The sequence below is a fragment of the Phocoena sinus genome, chromosome 14 (genome assembly GCF_008692025.1).
Source record: "Phocoena sinus isolate mPhoSin1 chromosome 14, mPhoSin1.pri, whole genome shotgun sequence".
Taxonomy (NCBI): Eukaryota; Metazoa; Chordata; class Mammalia; order Artiodactyla; family Phocoenidae; genus Phocoena; species Phocoena sinus.
In genome coordinates, this window is record NC_045776.1 from 70,211,454 (window position 1) to 70,225,051 (window position 13,598).

At 51.4% G+C, this 13,598-nt stretch overlaps 1 protein-coding gene across 5 annotated transcripts in view; it reads right to left on the minus strand.

Annotated features, from left to right (window-relative positions):
- Positions 1 to 13,598, minus strand: part of MYO18B (myosin XVIIIB) — a 238,668-nt gene that overhangs the window by 119,804 nt on the left and 105,266 nt on the right. For all 5 annotated transcript variants that reach the window (XR_004345504.1, XM_032603528.1, XM_032603530.1 and 2 more), the window contains exons 23-25: positions 13,006 to 13,134; positions 11,055 to 11,198; positions 9,470 to 9,559 (exon numbers count right to left, since the gene is read on the minus strand). Coding sequence is in view for 4 of the 5 variants with exons in the window: in XM_032603528.1 (XP_032459419.1) it covers positions 9,470 to 9,559; positions 11,055 to 11,198; positions 13,006 to 13,134 (363 nt within the window). In the remaining variant the exon portion in view is untranslated. The remainder of the gene's footprint in view (positions 1 to 9,469; positions 9,560 to 11,054; positions 11,199 to 13,005; positions 13,135 to 13,598) is intronic.

The window sequence follows — 13,598 nt, forward strand, 5'->3', positions numbered from 1 at the left end:
GGCTCTTATACTCAAGGACCCTCTGACCCCAAGTCACCTTTCCCGTCGAGAGCAAACAGCACCCTTTCCCTCTCCTCCTGTACTTTTCAGTTTAACCGAAAGGATCTGTTCATAATAAGCCCTTGAATGAGAAACAGCTCACTCATCCACCACTGAGGACAGACGTAAGCTTACTGAGCACTGGGCACAGACGCCTTATGAGGAGGGTCTTTGCACAGGATAAGAAACAGGCACTGAGAGGTGAAACCATGTGCTCAAATCAGAGATGATGAGTCTCGGAGGGAGTCCGCCGGGGCGGTCTCACTCCCGGGTCCTGGCTGGACCTCTGTCCAGACGGCCCTCTGTCCCGCATCCACTGTCCAACTCAATCCCCTGCCCCTGGGCCCCTGGGGGCAGCAGAGCAGGAATCGTCGTCCTCCTGGAGCAGATGTGGGACAGCCGGCGGGTGCAGGTCAACGGCCTGACAAGACCTGGACCCCAACCACTCCACGGGGCCGTGGCCAAAGGGAGCCTTGTGGACCCCCCGTGGAAGGGAAGCCCCCATCCCCATCAACCTGAGTGGCTAAAACAGAAAATGGAAAAAAAATCAGAAGAGAGAAAAGAAAGAGAGGCGAGAAAATGAATCGACAGGTGAAGGGCGGCCTGACAGCAAGGCCAGCGGCGGGGGGCGGGGGGGCCACTGTCTGCTGGTCAAGGAGATTAAGCAGGTCTCACGGTACCTGCCCCTAAAGCCGCCCCAGGCATCACGGACGACTCAGGACAAATCTCCGGGGGCCCCCAGAGACACAGGCAGACACCAGTGCAGGCACCACTGTATTTCTCTTCCCAGCTGGGGCCGCCACCTGCTCGTAAGTAACAGTAGTAGTGACAGTAACACCTTAGTCACAATCACCACCACAGGCAGTGCTGACGGCGTGCCCAGCACAGGCTAACCCACAGAACCCTCACGGCAACGCAGACAGGCGGGTACTGACGGCTCCAGACTGCAGATACGCACCAGGGTGCAGACGGCCAAGGACACCCAGCCGGCCAGGGGCAGAGCTGGGCTATGAATTACGGCAGCCTGGCTCCTGAGCCTTCGCTTCTAACCCCACCATCAAACTGCCTCTTGGGGGCTCAAAGAACATGTGCTGAGTGAACGAACAAGTGCGCGTAAACCAAGGAGCAAATTTCGGTGGAGATGGGCCGCTGCTTCAAGAACGCCGAGAGGAGGGGCATCTCCTGAGCGGGACATGTGGGCATGGACACGTCACCGACTGGCCTTGGGGGGAGAGGGGACAGTTACGGGCTTTCACGAGCTTTAGAAGGGGTCTTCAAGGAACCCTAGCACCCCCCAAAAGGATAATAACCCCTCAGGTGCTGTCACCCACACATCCCATCCTGAGAATGTTCGTTGGTCCGGCCCCGACCTTCAGGATGGAGTTCAACCCTCTAACATGCTTCTCACAGCCCCTGTGACCCGGCCCAGCTTCACGGCCTGACCCCCACGCCACAATCACCCTCGCTCCATGAGACACTCCAACCGCCAGGACTGCAGGTGCCAGATCAGGTCCCTGCTCTCTGTCTCTGCCCTTGCTCTGCCCTCCACCTGGAACGCCTCCCCACCCCATGGCCTGGCTGGGCCTGCTCAGCCTTCAAGACCCCTCCTCCGAGAAGCCCTCCCTGAGCCCATTCCCAGTCTGGGTAGATGCTCCTCCTGGATCCCAGACAGACCTGGGTTCCAATCCCAGCTCTGCTAGTCACGGGCTGTGTGATGTCAGACAAATCACTTCCCCTCTACGACCTTCACTCTCCTCATCTAGAACGTGGGGTACTAACACCTCCCTCACAGTGTGATTTGAAGGTAAAACGAGATGATGCAGGTAAAGTATCTATCACAGCACCTGGCACAGACACACTCCTCATTAAATGTTACTTTAATTCCTAACTTCGGCACTATTCCATTCATTCATTCAATGCCCACTGAATGCTTGGAGGGTGCAGTATTATAGCTAAGATGTATCACTGTCTTTGAGGAACTCAGTTTGCTGGGGGGGGAGGTAAAAAATGTCAACTGTGTATTAGTCAGAGTGGGGATGCGTCAGAGGGAGTGTGATGGCTGCTTTACAGACACCTCCTCACACTGCCCTACACGGAGGAATGCGTAATATCACTGTCACCGTCTTACTCATGGTGACGCGAGGGCTCAGAGTCTTGAGGAATTTGCCTATAATCCCGCAGCAATGAGGGCACAAGGTCAGCCGTCCCGATGGACCCTCCGCTCCTGTCCCAGAGCACCAGGGCAGGTCATTGTCATCATCCCCGCCTCGTACAGCCCCCGCTTCTGCATTTGCGTTGCAAGGCAGCTAGAGACGAGACGATGGGCCCCATTTTCACCTGGGGAAGCAGAGGCACACAGAATGGACTTTCCAGCCGAGCCCTCCTCTGTGGGGCCTTGGCTCACCCCACCGAGGCCATCTTTAAACATGCTCACCCGGTGTCGGCAGAGCCTCTGCAGCTGGTTGTCCGCCGGGAGGATGCCCTCCCCGGCATGTGCCCCCAGTGAAGGCCCGAGAGACCCTAACATCTTGAGTCAGGTAGGAAACCAGGCTGTTTTATTCTCCTGGGGACGAGGGGCTACCACATCCCGTCCCCACCAAGGCAGAGCGCTGTGCCAGGGCACGGAACCAGGCGTCAGGAGAGCTGGGTTGAGGTCAAGGCCCGTGACCCCCAGCAAGTCATTTCCTGTCCCCTCCTAGAGGTCAGTTGCTGCTGGACATCACGGCCATCACAGCCACCTCCCTCAGGGCTATGCTAACGCACTTCTGCCCTAAGTCTCCAGTCCCCGCTGCATCCTGGTGATTCTCTCGGCAATTCCTTACCCAGAAGTGAAACTTCCTGGGCTAATGAGGCCAGACATCAGAGCGCACGGGCCTCCGTCTTCTGCTGTAAATGAGGTCCTGGATATATTCCAGAGAGAGAAGAGACGGCCCCTCTCTCACGCACCGTCACGTGCTCCCGCAGCCTGCCAAGGGCTCCCTACTAGACTGGTTGCTTCCTTGTGAAAATAAAAAACCCCACTTGGCATGCAGGCCGATTCTGCACGCTTGAAGAAGATTTACAGCCAGCGACTCAGAGGTTCCTCGTCCCCTCTTCCGCTCCTTCGCAAATGAAGCACTCAAATCATTTTGCCATAATGTTGTCTTTTGACTAAAACCCGTCAAGTGGGAGCTCCCACTGATAAGGCAACACCATGTTTCAGCCACGGTCCTGCGGATGTTTCCCCTGCTGAGACGAGGGTGGGGTACAGACGCTGCGAAGGGGGCTGGGGGTCTTCAGGAGGCACAGCCCTGAAGGAGTGTCTGCTCCCCAACTGTCAACAGGAACTCGCTTCCAAGAAAGGAGAACCGCGTGGAAGGAGATGGGGAAGAGACACTTCGTATTAATGTTTCTCAGAGTGTGATCCCTGGACCAGCAGGTTCAACATCACCTGAGAACTTATTAGAAACACAGAAGCTCCAGGGCCGCCCCAAGCCACCGACTCAGAACCTCGAAGGCCGGGATCCAGCGATCTACATCCTGACACGTCCTCTCGGGGATTGTGACACACGTTCACCACTGCTCTAACACAGCACAAGCCTCCCGCATCAGAGTCACCTCAAGGCTTGGTGAAGAAGCACTGAAGGACCCCCACCTCCAAGATTCCCTCCTGGGTCAAAGCCTTGAGAGATGGGACCAGGGAAGCTACAGGGTTACCAGCTCTCTGGACCGTTCCGATGCTCTTTAAAGCGCAAAAGCAAGCAATATAAATCACCAGTAGCTTTGCCAGGCCGTGGGTGGGAGGTGGTGGGGAGGGAAGGGAATTAGAGCCTTTTCTTCAAAAGGAATCTTACTTGGGCCCCAACATGCTACATTTCACCAAATCCGAGCTGCCACTGATTGTAAGATGCGTCCTGAGTCCAGAGGTGTACAAGGGGAGGAAATAATGTGCACCTGAGAATCGATAAAAACAGAATAAAACCGAAAAAGTGCATATACTGTAATGGATGCAGGTTTGGGAGTCCTGGAGCCCTCTGACCTCCTCCTCGCCCTCTGGTGGGTCTGAAGAGATGCAGGGCTTCAGAAAACACTTCAAATTACTGCATCAGAGAAGGCAAGCCACAGAGTGGAAGGCATGTGTACTACTCACATTGAGCAACTGACCTTATATCCACGGCATATAAAGAACTGCTACAAATCAACAAGAAAAGCAACAGAAAAGACGTGAAAGACCACTTTGCCAAGAGGATAACCAAATAGCCAAAAACATGTGAAGAGGTGCAAATTAAAATCACAATGTTGTACAAGTGCACACCCACCACAATCGCTAAATGAAAAAGACAGATAAGGCCCAGCGCAGGTAAGGACGTGGAGCGGGCAGAATGCTCACCTGTGGCCACGTGCGAGTGCAAACCGACACAAACACGGTAGCAAGCTGTTTGGCAGCATCTACGAAAACTGAACACAGAAACAACTTAAAACCCAGCCATTCCAGCCCTAGGTGTATTCCTAACAGAAGTGTATGACCTGTGCACCAAAAGACACGTGTGAGGATGTTCACAGCAGGCTTGTTCTTTATAGCTGAAAAAGAGAAACAACTGAATGTTCCTTTAGAGTAGAAGGGATAGACAGTGGTCTCTGTGCATAATGGACTACTCTACAGCAAAGGGAGGGAGTGATCCACCATCACCCATGACAAGGTGGAGGAATGTCACAAATGATGTCAAATGAAAGAAACCAGACACAAATGAGTACGCATCTTTGATGAATTTAGGTCAAGTGCAGAAACAGGGAGAGAACTAATCTATAGTGTCAGAAGTCAGTTTGGTGGTTACGGGTGGAGGGTAGTGGCTGAAAGGGGGCATCAGGGGGGAATCTGAGGGAAGCTCGGAGTGACCTGTGTCATACTCTGGGTGCTGGTTACATTGGTGTGTCCACTTTGTGAAAATTCATTAAGCTGTACACTTAAGATGTGGGCACTTTTTTGTATGTTGGACCTTACCATAAACTCTAAAAGGCAGGAGGAAAGGAGAAACAGGAGGAAGAAGAAGAGGCGGCAGAAGCGGGGGTTTGAGAAGGAAGAGGAAGAAATCCTAACCCTCAGTCATTTAAATGTGCTTCCTGGATAAAGCACTGCTTTGACTCCTGGCTGAATTCTCTTTATGGCACTGGCATCACACCCTTGGCTTGCATTTCAAGGAGATGCTACCAAAGAAACTTCTCTAATATCTAGATTATCTCAATACCCTGAAAAGTTACTTTTTTCTCAAGCAACAGGTGTGTGTGTGTGTGTGTGTGTGTGTGTTTAACCTAGGCACAACATGTCTATGGAATATCCTGTTTTCCTCTTTGCTTTGGTTGCTAGGAAGCTCAGTGTCAAAATTTCGGCCCACTTTGAATGGTTCCACTCACCCATTCTGTGTCTATTCTGTACCTGGGGCTGGGCTGACGTGATGAGCAAGACACATCCCTGCCCTTGGGTTCTCCCAGTCTAGCTGGGACACAGGAGGTGATTAGGTTGCACCAATCAATGCTGTGAGAGGAAGGAAGCACAGGGCCAGGGGTAGAATATAGTGGGGGCCTAACCCACCCTTAGAGGGTCAAGAAAGGCTTCTTGGAGGAAGCACCACCTGAACTCAGTAAGAAGGGATGACCAGACATTTACCCGGTGAAGAGGGTGGAGAGGAATGTTCCAGGCAGAGGGAACAGCACAGGCAAAGGCTGTGAAGTAAGAGTGAGTCAGAGGCCAATGGTAAATGTCTATATTCTAACTCTTTCCCTGCCTTTGTAGATTCCTCAACTCTTAGTTCCCTTTGCTCTGATTTTCTTAGCTTTAAATTTTTATCTTATTTTTTCAAGGCCCCATGCATTCAACCGTGTGTGATACAAAGACAAAAAGAGCCTGGACAGAATATTCCGTAGGTGCTGGCACGTCTCCGCTTGGTTCAGGTCTCAGAAGCCTGGCTCCCTCCCTCTCTCCTCCCAGCGTCCCATAAGCTGGAGCTCTAGATGCTAGAGATGCTCACCGCATCCCTCTCTCCAAGTCTCCCCCAGCAGCTGACACATCACAAACTCCCAAGTCCAACCTGACAGCTCGAGATGAATTACTGCATCAAGTGTCAGCTCGGCGGGAAGGAATTTCTACCGGGAAGTCACTGATATTCCCCACCAGCCCACAGAGCTCCGATTTTTTGCTTCTGCTGCTCTACTCATGGCTACTTCCGGCAAGAGAGGTCAGGCCACTGGCCCTCTGGAGCCTCGATGGAGAACGTAAGGCGCTCTCAGTTGTCATTTCGTCTCCGCCTCACAGTCTCGTCCACGAGAGGGGCACCGGCTCATGGCACAGCAGCCCCGCCCGTCCAGCTTCTCCTAATTCTGTGTGCAGACGTGACTCTCCCTTCCAGGGGCCCCTGCCTCTTGCCTGACCGTGGGTGTGGATTAAGCAGACAGAGGACCCTTGGTGGGGAGAGTGGACACAATCACGGGGAGGATGAGAAGGGTGGAAAAGAGACAGCCCCCCACCCCAACTTCATTCCATGCCCCACGTGAGCCAGCGAGGCTCAACTCAGGCTGTGAACGTAGAGCGAAGGTTGAGTTATGTTGGCTTGATGGTGAATCTAATTTCAGTCCCCATTAGCCATCAACCAAACCAAGCAACATTACCAGTAATGACAACATCACAGCCTCGCCGGCAGAGAACGCTCTAGCTTTGCTCTGGACTGAGCTTTATCTCATGTTGCTTCAGGACCTTTGCACTCGCTGTTTCTACCCTTCCTCCAGATCTGCACAGAAACGGGTACAGCAAATCGTTCAGATCTACGTTCAAATATCTCAGTCCACAGACGTCTTCCCCGACCACTCAGGAAATACTGGCCCCCACTTGACCTCCCTCCACTGTCACCTCGCTCTGCTTAATACCTGCAGCACTCCACGATCTGCAACTAGTTTGCGTGTTTATTTACTTGTGATCTGTCTCCCTCTGTTGGCCTGGAGACTTTGTGAGGACAGGGACTTTGCTTTGTCCCTGGCTGTATCCAAGGGGTCGGTCCGGTTGAATGTCTGCCACACGGGAGATGCTCAGACACAGTATGTGATGAACAAGGGAAGAAATAAGCTCCACCTAACTCCACCAGAAGCCTGTGAGGTACCCAGGGCTTCCTGAAGAAAGGCAGCGAAGCATTCAACTAGGGTGCAAAATTGAAGGCAGCACCGAAAACCTCAGAAAACAAGACAAATTAAAGACGTTAACGCAATCTTTAAGAAAATCAAAATTAATGCCAAAAATCTGTGATGACTAAAATATCAAACTTTTAAATAAAGAATCAAGACAGGATCCCACCATGCAGAGTTCATCACTTGCCTCACCCTAATCTTGACCCGTAAACCCTGCATTTATTTAAAATTCTGATATTCTGCTCATCCTGGATTTTTTTTGTTGTTTTTTGTTTTTGCGGTACGCGGGCCTCTCACTGTTGTGGCCTCTCCCGTTGCAGAGCACAGGCTCCGGACGCGCAGGCTCAGCGGCCATGGCTCACGGGCCCAGCCGCCCCACGGCATGCGGGATCTTCCCGGACCGGTGCACGAACCCGTATCCCCTGCATCGTCGGCAGGCGGACTCTCAACCACTGCACCTCCAGGGAAGCCCAATCCTGGATTTTTTGCATTAAATTTACCTCTTAAAAGATACTGCATTAAATATTACTTATCTCGCTGAGTTTTTGGTGCCCCTTTTAATTCTGTGCCTCAGACACATGCCTTCCTCTCCTCACCCTCATCCGGGCCCCGAGAGCTGAATGGGATGGCAAGTTTTCCTTGGAGAGCTCTTTCGTGGTCTCCCCACAGCTCAGTGACCGTGCCCCCACATTATACGGAATGAAGACGTGTAGGGGTCTGTAATCTGAGATCGTCTCCTTGGGGGCAGGGCCATCTGGTTCATGTCTTCATCCCCAGCCCACGGACTCAATCCCCAGCCAAAGAGAGAAAACCCCAGCCTGCAGTCACACACGCCCCAGCCCAACCTTCCCCAGTCGCGTGTCCCTTCCATCCCCCAGAGTCGGCCACTATGCAGAATCCGGCATTATTCCCGTGGATATCTTGACACCATAACTACATAGGTATGTTCCCCAATCACTGCACAGTACTGCTGGGCACATTCTAAAAACTGATATGCACTGTAACATATTTTAGGCATTCTTTTGTAAAGTCATCCTTTTCCTTCAGCATTTTGTTTTCGAGGGCAATCCACGCTGGTTCATGTATCTCTGGTTGAAGGGTCAGGAAACGTCTGCTATAAGAGCCAGACAGTAAATATTTTAATCTCTGCAGGTCATACAGCCTGTCACAACTGCTCAACTCTGCCTCTGCAGCACGAAGGCAGCCAGAGACTAGGCACAGGTGAATGGGCGCGGCCGTGTGCCCGTAAAACTTACAAAGAACGGGTGGCGAGATGCATTTGCCCTGTGGGCCATAGTTCGCCTGCCTCTTTATCCATTTTCACTTTGGTAACTGAGTTTTTAGTATAACAAAATGTGTTCATCCATTCTGTCAACAGACTCCCTTTCGGGTGTTCACATTTCTTCAACATGACAAATGTTGCTGCTATAAGCTTCTTGTCTTTTCATTTAGGTGAGAGAGTTTCTCCTGCATGTGTATCTAGAAGTGGAATTGCTGGGCCACAGGGTACAGGCAGCTTCATCTTTCAGAGATAATGCTAGATTGTTCAAGAGCCATGAGATCAATTTACACTCCCACCAGCAGCATGAGCTCCTGCTGCTACGCCCCTGCCAGCACTTGGCTACATCAGACTTCTGGATTTTGCCCATCTGAAGCGTGAAATGCCACCTACTGTGTTAATTCACATTTCCTGATTGCTAGTTAGTTGCTCATCTTTTCATGAGTTTATTGGCCATCTGAACTCCTGATCCTCAGAACTCTTGCTCCTGGGAACTGCCAATTCCTAATTTTTGCCCATTTTTTTAAACGGGAGTGTTTGCCTTTTTTTCCAGTTGATTTGAGGAAATTCTTTACATATCCTGGTTACTCTTTATCAATTATACGTGTTGCAAATTTCATCTCCCAGTGTGTGGTGTGTCTCCGTTTTATGCTCTGACAACCAGAAGCTGATTACTTTACTGGGGTCACAGTGATCGTTTTCCCCCTGTGATTTGTGCTTTTGTGACTTATTGAAGAAATTCTTCCCTTTGGAGCCAAATGACATGAGTCTGAATCTCAGCTCTATACTTGCTGGTTGTGTGGCCTGGGGAAGGTACCTAATATCCCAGAGCCTCAGTTTCCTCCTCTGTAAAACGAGGACAGTAACAGCATGCACTTCACGGAGTTACTCTGAGGAGGCCCGAAGGCGCTTAGCACCATGCCAGGCTCATCCTCGTCACCTTCTCCATCGGCAGACCTCCCCCCGCACAGGGACCCCGCACAGGAGGGATGGGGCTACCTTGCTCTCCAGAAGGTCTGTGTTCTGCCGCAGATCATTCCGAGACCTCTCTGACTTTTCTAGCTTCTGCCTCAGCGCTGTAAGCTCCGCCTACAAAAGCAAACACCTTAACAGAAGCCATTCTGCACTGGAGGTATAGGTTCCATGTACATAAAGAGTGGCCAGGGAACGAAGTGGGCAAGTCAGCAGCCTATCTGTGATGACACCCAGATGCCAAGTTCCTACGAGGGATGTCTTCTTTGACCATCTCTGAATATCAATGTCTCTGCTCACGCAAGTCTGGTCTATACCAGCCCAGTCTAGGGGCTGAAGGCAAATACTCAGAACAGGACCGCTGCTTATCCTGAGACCGGGCACGCCCGAGTGAGACGGGTGCTCAGTTCTTCGTCTTCCCTAATTATCACTTTTTGGCCAGTGGGTCAGCACGAGGTTTACAATACCACCATTAGGAGCAACTGAAATGCCCACGCACTGAAGGCTGGTGGAGTGAGCCATGGAACACACACACCAAGGAGGCCTATGTGGCCATGAAAAGGGAACAAGGAAGACTTCTTTAAAAATGGGAATCGTGTGACGATATATAAATGTATCACATTAACGTGTTGCACACCTTAAATTCACAATGTTGCAGGTCCAATATACTTCAGTTAAAACATTTTTTTAAAGAAAATCCAAAACAATAGACATGCCATGATTCTTAAAATATATTTTGAAGTGAAAAATGCAAGTTGCAGAAGAAAACATAGTATGCTACCTTTTGTGTAAAAAAGGAAGGAACCATTAGTTTAGTGTGTGTGTGTGTGTGTGTGTGTGTGTGTGTGTGTGTGTGTGTGTGTGTATACAGGCATACTTTGCTTCACTGAGCTGGGCTTTATTGACTTTGCAGACATTGCATTTTTTTACAAATTGAAGGTTGGTGGCAACCCTGTGTTGAGCAAGTCTACTGGTGCATTTTTTCCAACAGCATTATTTTTCAGTTAAGGTACGTACGCTGTTGTTTTAGACAGAATACTATTGCACACTTAATAGACTAAAGTATAGCGTCAACTTTTGTAGGCTCTGGGAAGCCACCAAATTCACGTGACTCACTTTATTGTGATACCCACTTTATCTCGGTGGTCTGGAACTGAACCTGCACTCTCTCTGAGAAATGCCTGTATTTGCTAATTTTTGCAAAAAGGAACAGGCAGGATAAACCAGAAACCAATCAGAGCAGTTATCTATAACAGGTGGGTGCTAATAGGGTAGAAGGGAGAGTAAGGGGAGCGCCCCCTGAGAGATAAGAAGATAAAGGACTCAAAAACTCTCCCCTTGAGTCTCCCGGATGAGCAGTAAGCGAGCGTTTGCACGCCCCCGGGGTGGTGATGGCGCCTCTGACCAGCACCCACTAGCCCACAGAGGAGCTGGCCGCATGGTGGAGGGAGGTCTGTGTCGAAGGGAGCAGAGGGATATCTGCAAGGGGGCAGCGAGGGCTGTTGGTGGAGCATTCCCAGATGAAGAATTTCAAGGGGTGGGGCACTGGGTCTGGATGCAAACACTAAGGGGCGGGGCGGAGGGAGGCGCCCTGCCTGCCCTGTGGACCCACCTCCTTGGCGCGGAGCTGCTCCTCCCCGATGGTGGCACTCAGCAGGGGCCGAAGGGAGCCCAGGAGCTGCCACCACGGCCAGTCCTTGACCGCCAGGAACACAGCCACATTCTTCTGGATGCACTGGGCAGCCAGCCGGTGAATCTGCAGGGGAGGGAGAGTGGAAACTGAAGGGCCTTTCCCAGCCCAGTTGAAGGAGGCAGAGGGTGGCAAAGGGGGTACAGGAAATGGATTTATCCTAGTGGAAGGGATTGGGTAAATTAAAAAAAAAAACAACCTTCCTTTCATGGAGTCAGGCTCCTGGCATCAATATTAGGCCACAGTTTAATCTTGCATAATCTAATAATAATAATAATAGGACAAGGAGTAGAAAATATTATATAAAACAACAGGGTCACCTCTTACATGGGGATCAGGCTCAAAAGTCACTGTGCAAGGCAAAAACTATCCTCAAAAATCCCTGACACTGCCCGCGAGAAACAGTGGCCACGATTATGTCGCTAGTTGATATTTAAGGAAGGGATATTATTTTAAGCGCATTTAAACACAAATTCCATGCTTCCCACTCTTCAGTGTGCATCGGAATCTCCTGGAATGCTTGTTAAAACACAGACGGCTGGGCTCTACCCCAGAGGGTCGGATTCAGTGAGTCTGGGGTGGGGCCCGAGAACCTGCATTACTCACAATGCAGGTCCGGGCACCACACTTTGAGAACTGCTGACCTAGTGCATTCTTACCATAGGTGGGAATCAAGCTGACTAAGAAGCCAGAGGTCCTTTCCCTTTGCCACCATCACAACAGCCAAGGCTCGTACAGCTGGCACAGCGCCTCCTACGGGCCATACACTGCCCAGAGCATCTTACATGCACCAGCTTAGTCCTCACTACAGCCCTGTGAAGGTAGGTGTTATTATCTCCATTTTAGATGGGAAAACTGAGGCACAGAGAGGTACAGTTACGTGCCCAGTGCCACACAGCTTCTCAGTGGCAGTGTTAGGATATGAACCCCTGCAGTCTGGCTGCAGACACAGCCCAGGCGCTTAATTAACCTCTATTTCAAATCATCCCAAGGCATAAACTACCTGAGTGCAGTGCGCTGGTAAAACTGCCTACAGTATTTTCACTATTAATGTTCTTGCCTTTTTCTGTTCTTACCAAGTACGTACAAGGGAATTTACCAATTCACATAAGCTGGAGGCATGTGCGCTGAGACTCATTCTGGTGGCAGTAATAAACAACGACAACACTAAGGCAATGGCAGCTGGTATTTACCGAGCAGTAACGATGAGCCACGTACTGTACTACGTGCACATTATCTCATGTCACCTCCACTCAGGTACTATGTGGTACAGATGGGATTCGAACACGCTTCCTGTTTGTCTCCAGAGCCGTGCTGCCTTTCTCCATCATGCAGGCTACAGAAAGGAGACTCAGTCTCCGGATATGTCTGAGGATGGTGGCCCAGGGTGGTTCAGGACTGAGGACTCTGACCTTGCCCTCTGGTCCCAAAGGCCTCTGTGGCCAGGTCCTGCCCACGTGCTCTCTGCTGACCCATGAAAGCCAAGTTCTCCAGAGATGGGACCGGTTGAAACCATTTCCAACCCAGGAGGGCTTGGACAACCTCGTGGATATCCTGACCAAGGCTAACATCGGTGGTGATTTGATGTCAGTGTCCTAGAACAATCATATCATCTTACAAAGTGTCTATTGAAGTCTGACCACTCGGGGTGGGTCTGTGGACCAGCCACACTGGCACCATCACGGGAGACGGGCAGACCCCGTGCTCACCCCAGACCCACTGGACCAGAATCCACACGTTAACATCCCACTGGAGATTCGTGCACAAGAGGAAGCGTGAGAAGCAGGGATTACAGCCCCCAGACCGGCACAGATGGTGCTTTTCCCCGATCCCGCGCCCCTGCCAGGTTCACAAGGCACCTGGGCCCCCGCACCTTCAGCTTCTTGAATTCCTGGCGAGACAGAAAGCCCTTGCAAGCCGCCTGCAACAAGATGATGCTGTGAGACACCAGCTTCTCCCGCTGCTTCTCCAGCCTGGAGACCACGCCCGCCTTGAGGAAGACCTGGAAGGAGAGAAGGCTGCAGGTGACTTCGCTGCCACCGAATCAGACTGCCTCAAGTGGGAGGGGCTGCCGCTCAGACCCCAGTTCTCCTAGACCTACCCGAAGTATCTGTCAGTAGCTGCCCTTGACTGGGGGTCTAAATGGTCAGAGCACCTTGCCTCCTGATGCCTCCTCTTTCCCTTCTTCTGGCCCCTGGATGCTCAGAGTGTGGTCCATGTACCTTAGCATGGTCACTGTCACCTCCTGGGAGTTTGTTAGAAACGCAGCATCTCAGGCCCCACCCCAGAGCTGCGGAATCAGAACTGGCATTTTCATTTAATCCCCAGGGGATTCATGCACACACTCATTTGAGAACCACTGGTAGGACAGACCTGCCTAAGCATCTCTGTGCACCGGAATCACCCAGGGAAGGTGGTCAATGCGCATTCCCAGGCCCCACCCCAGGATATGCAGAATCATGGGCT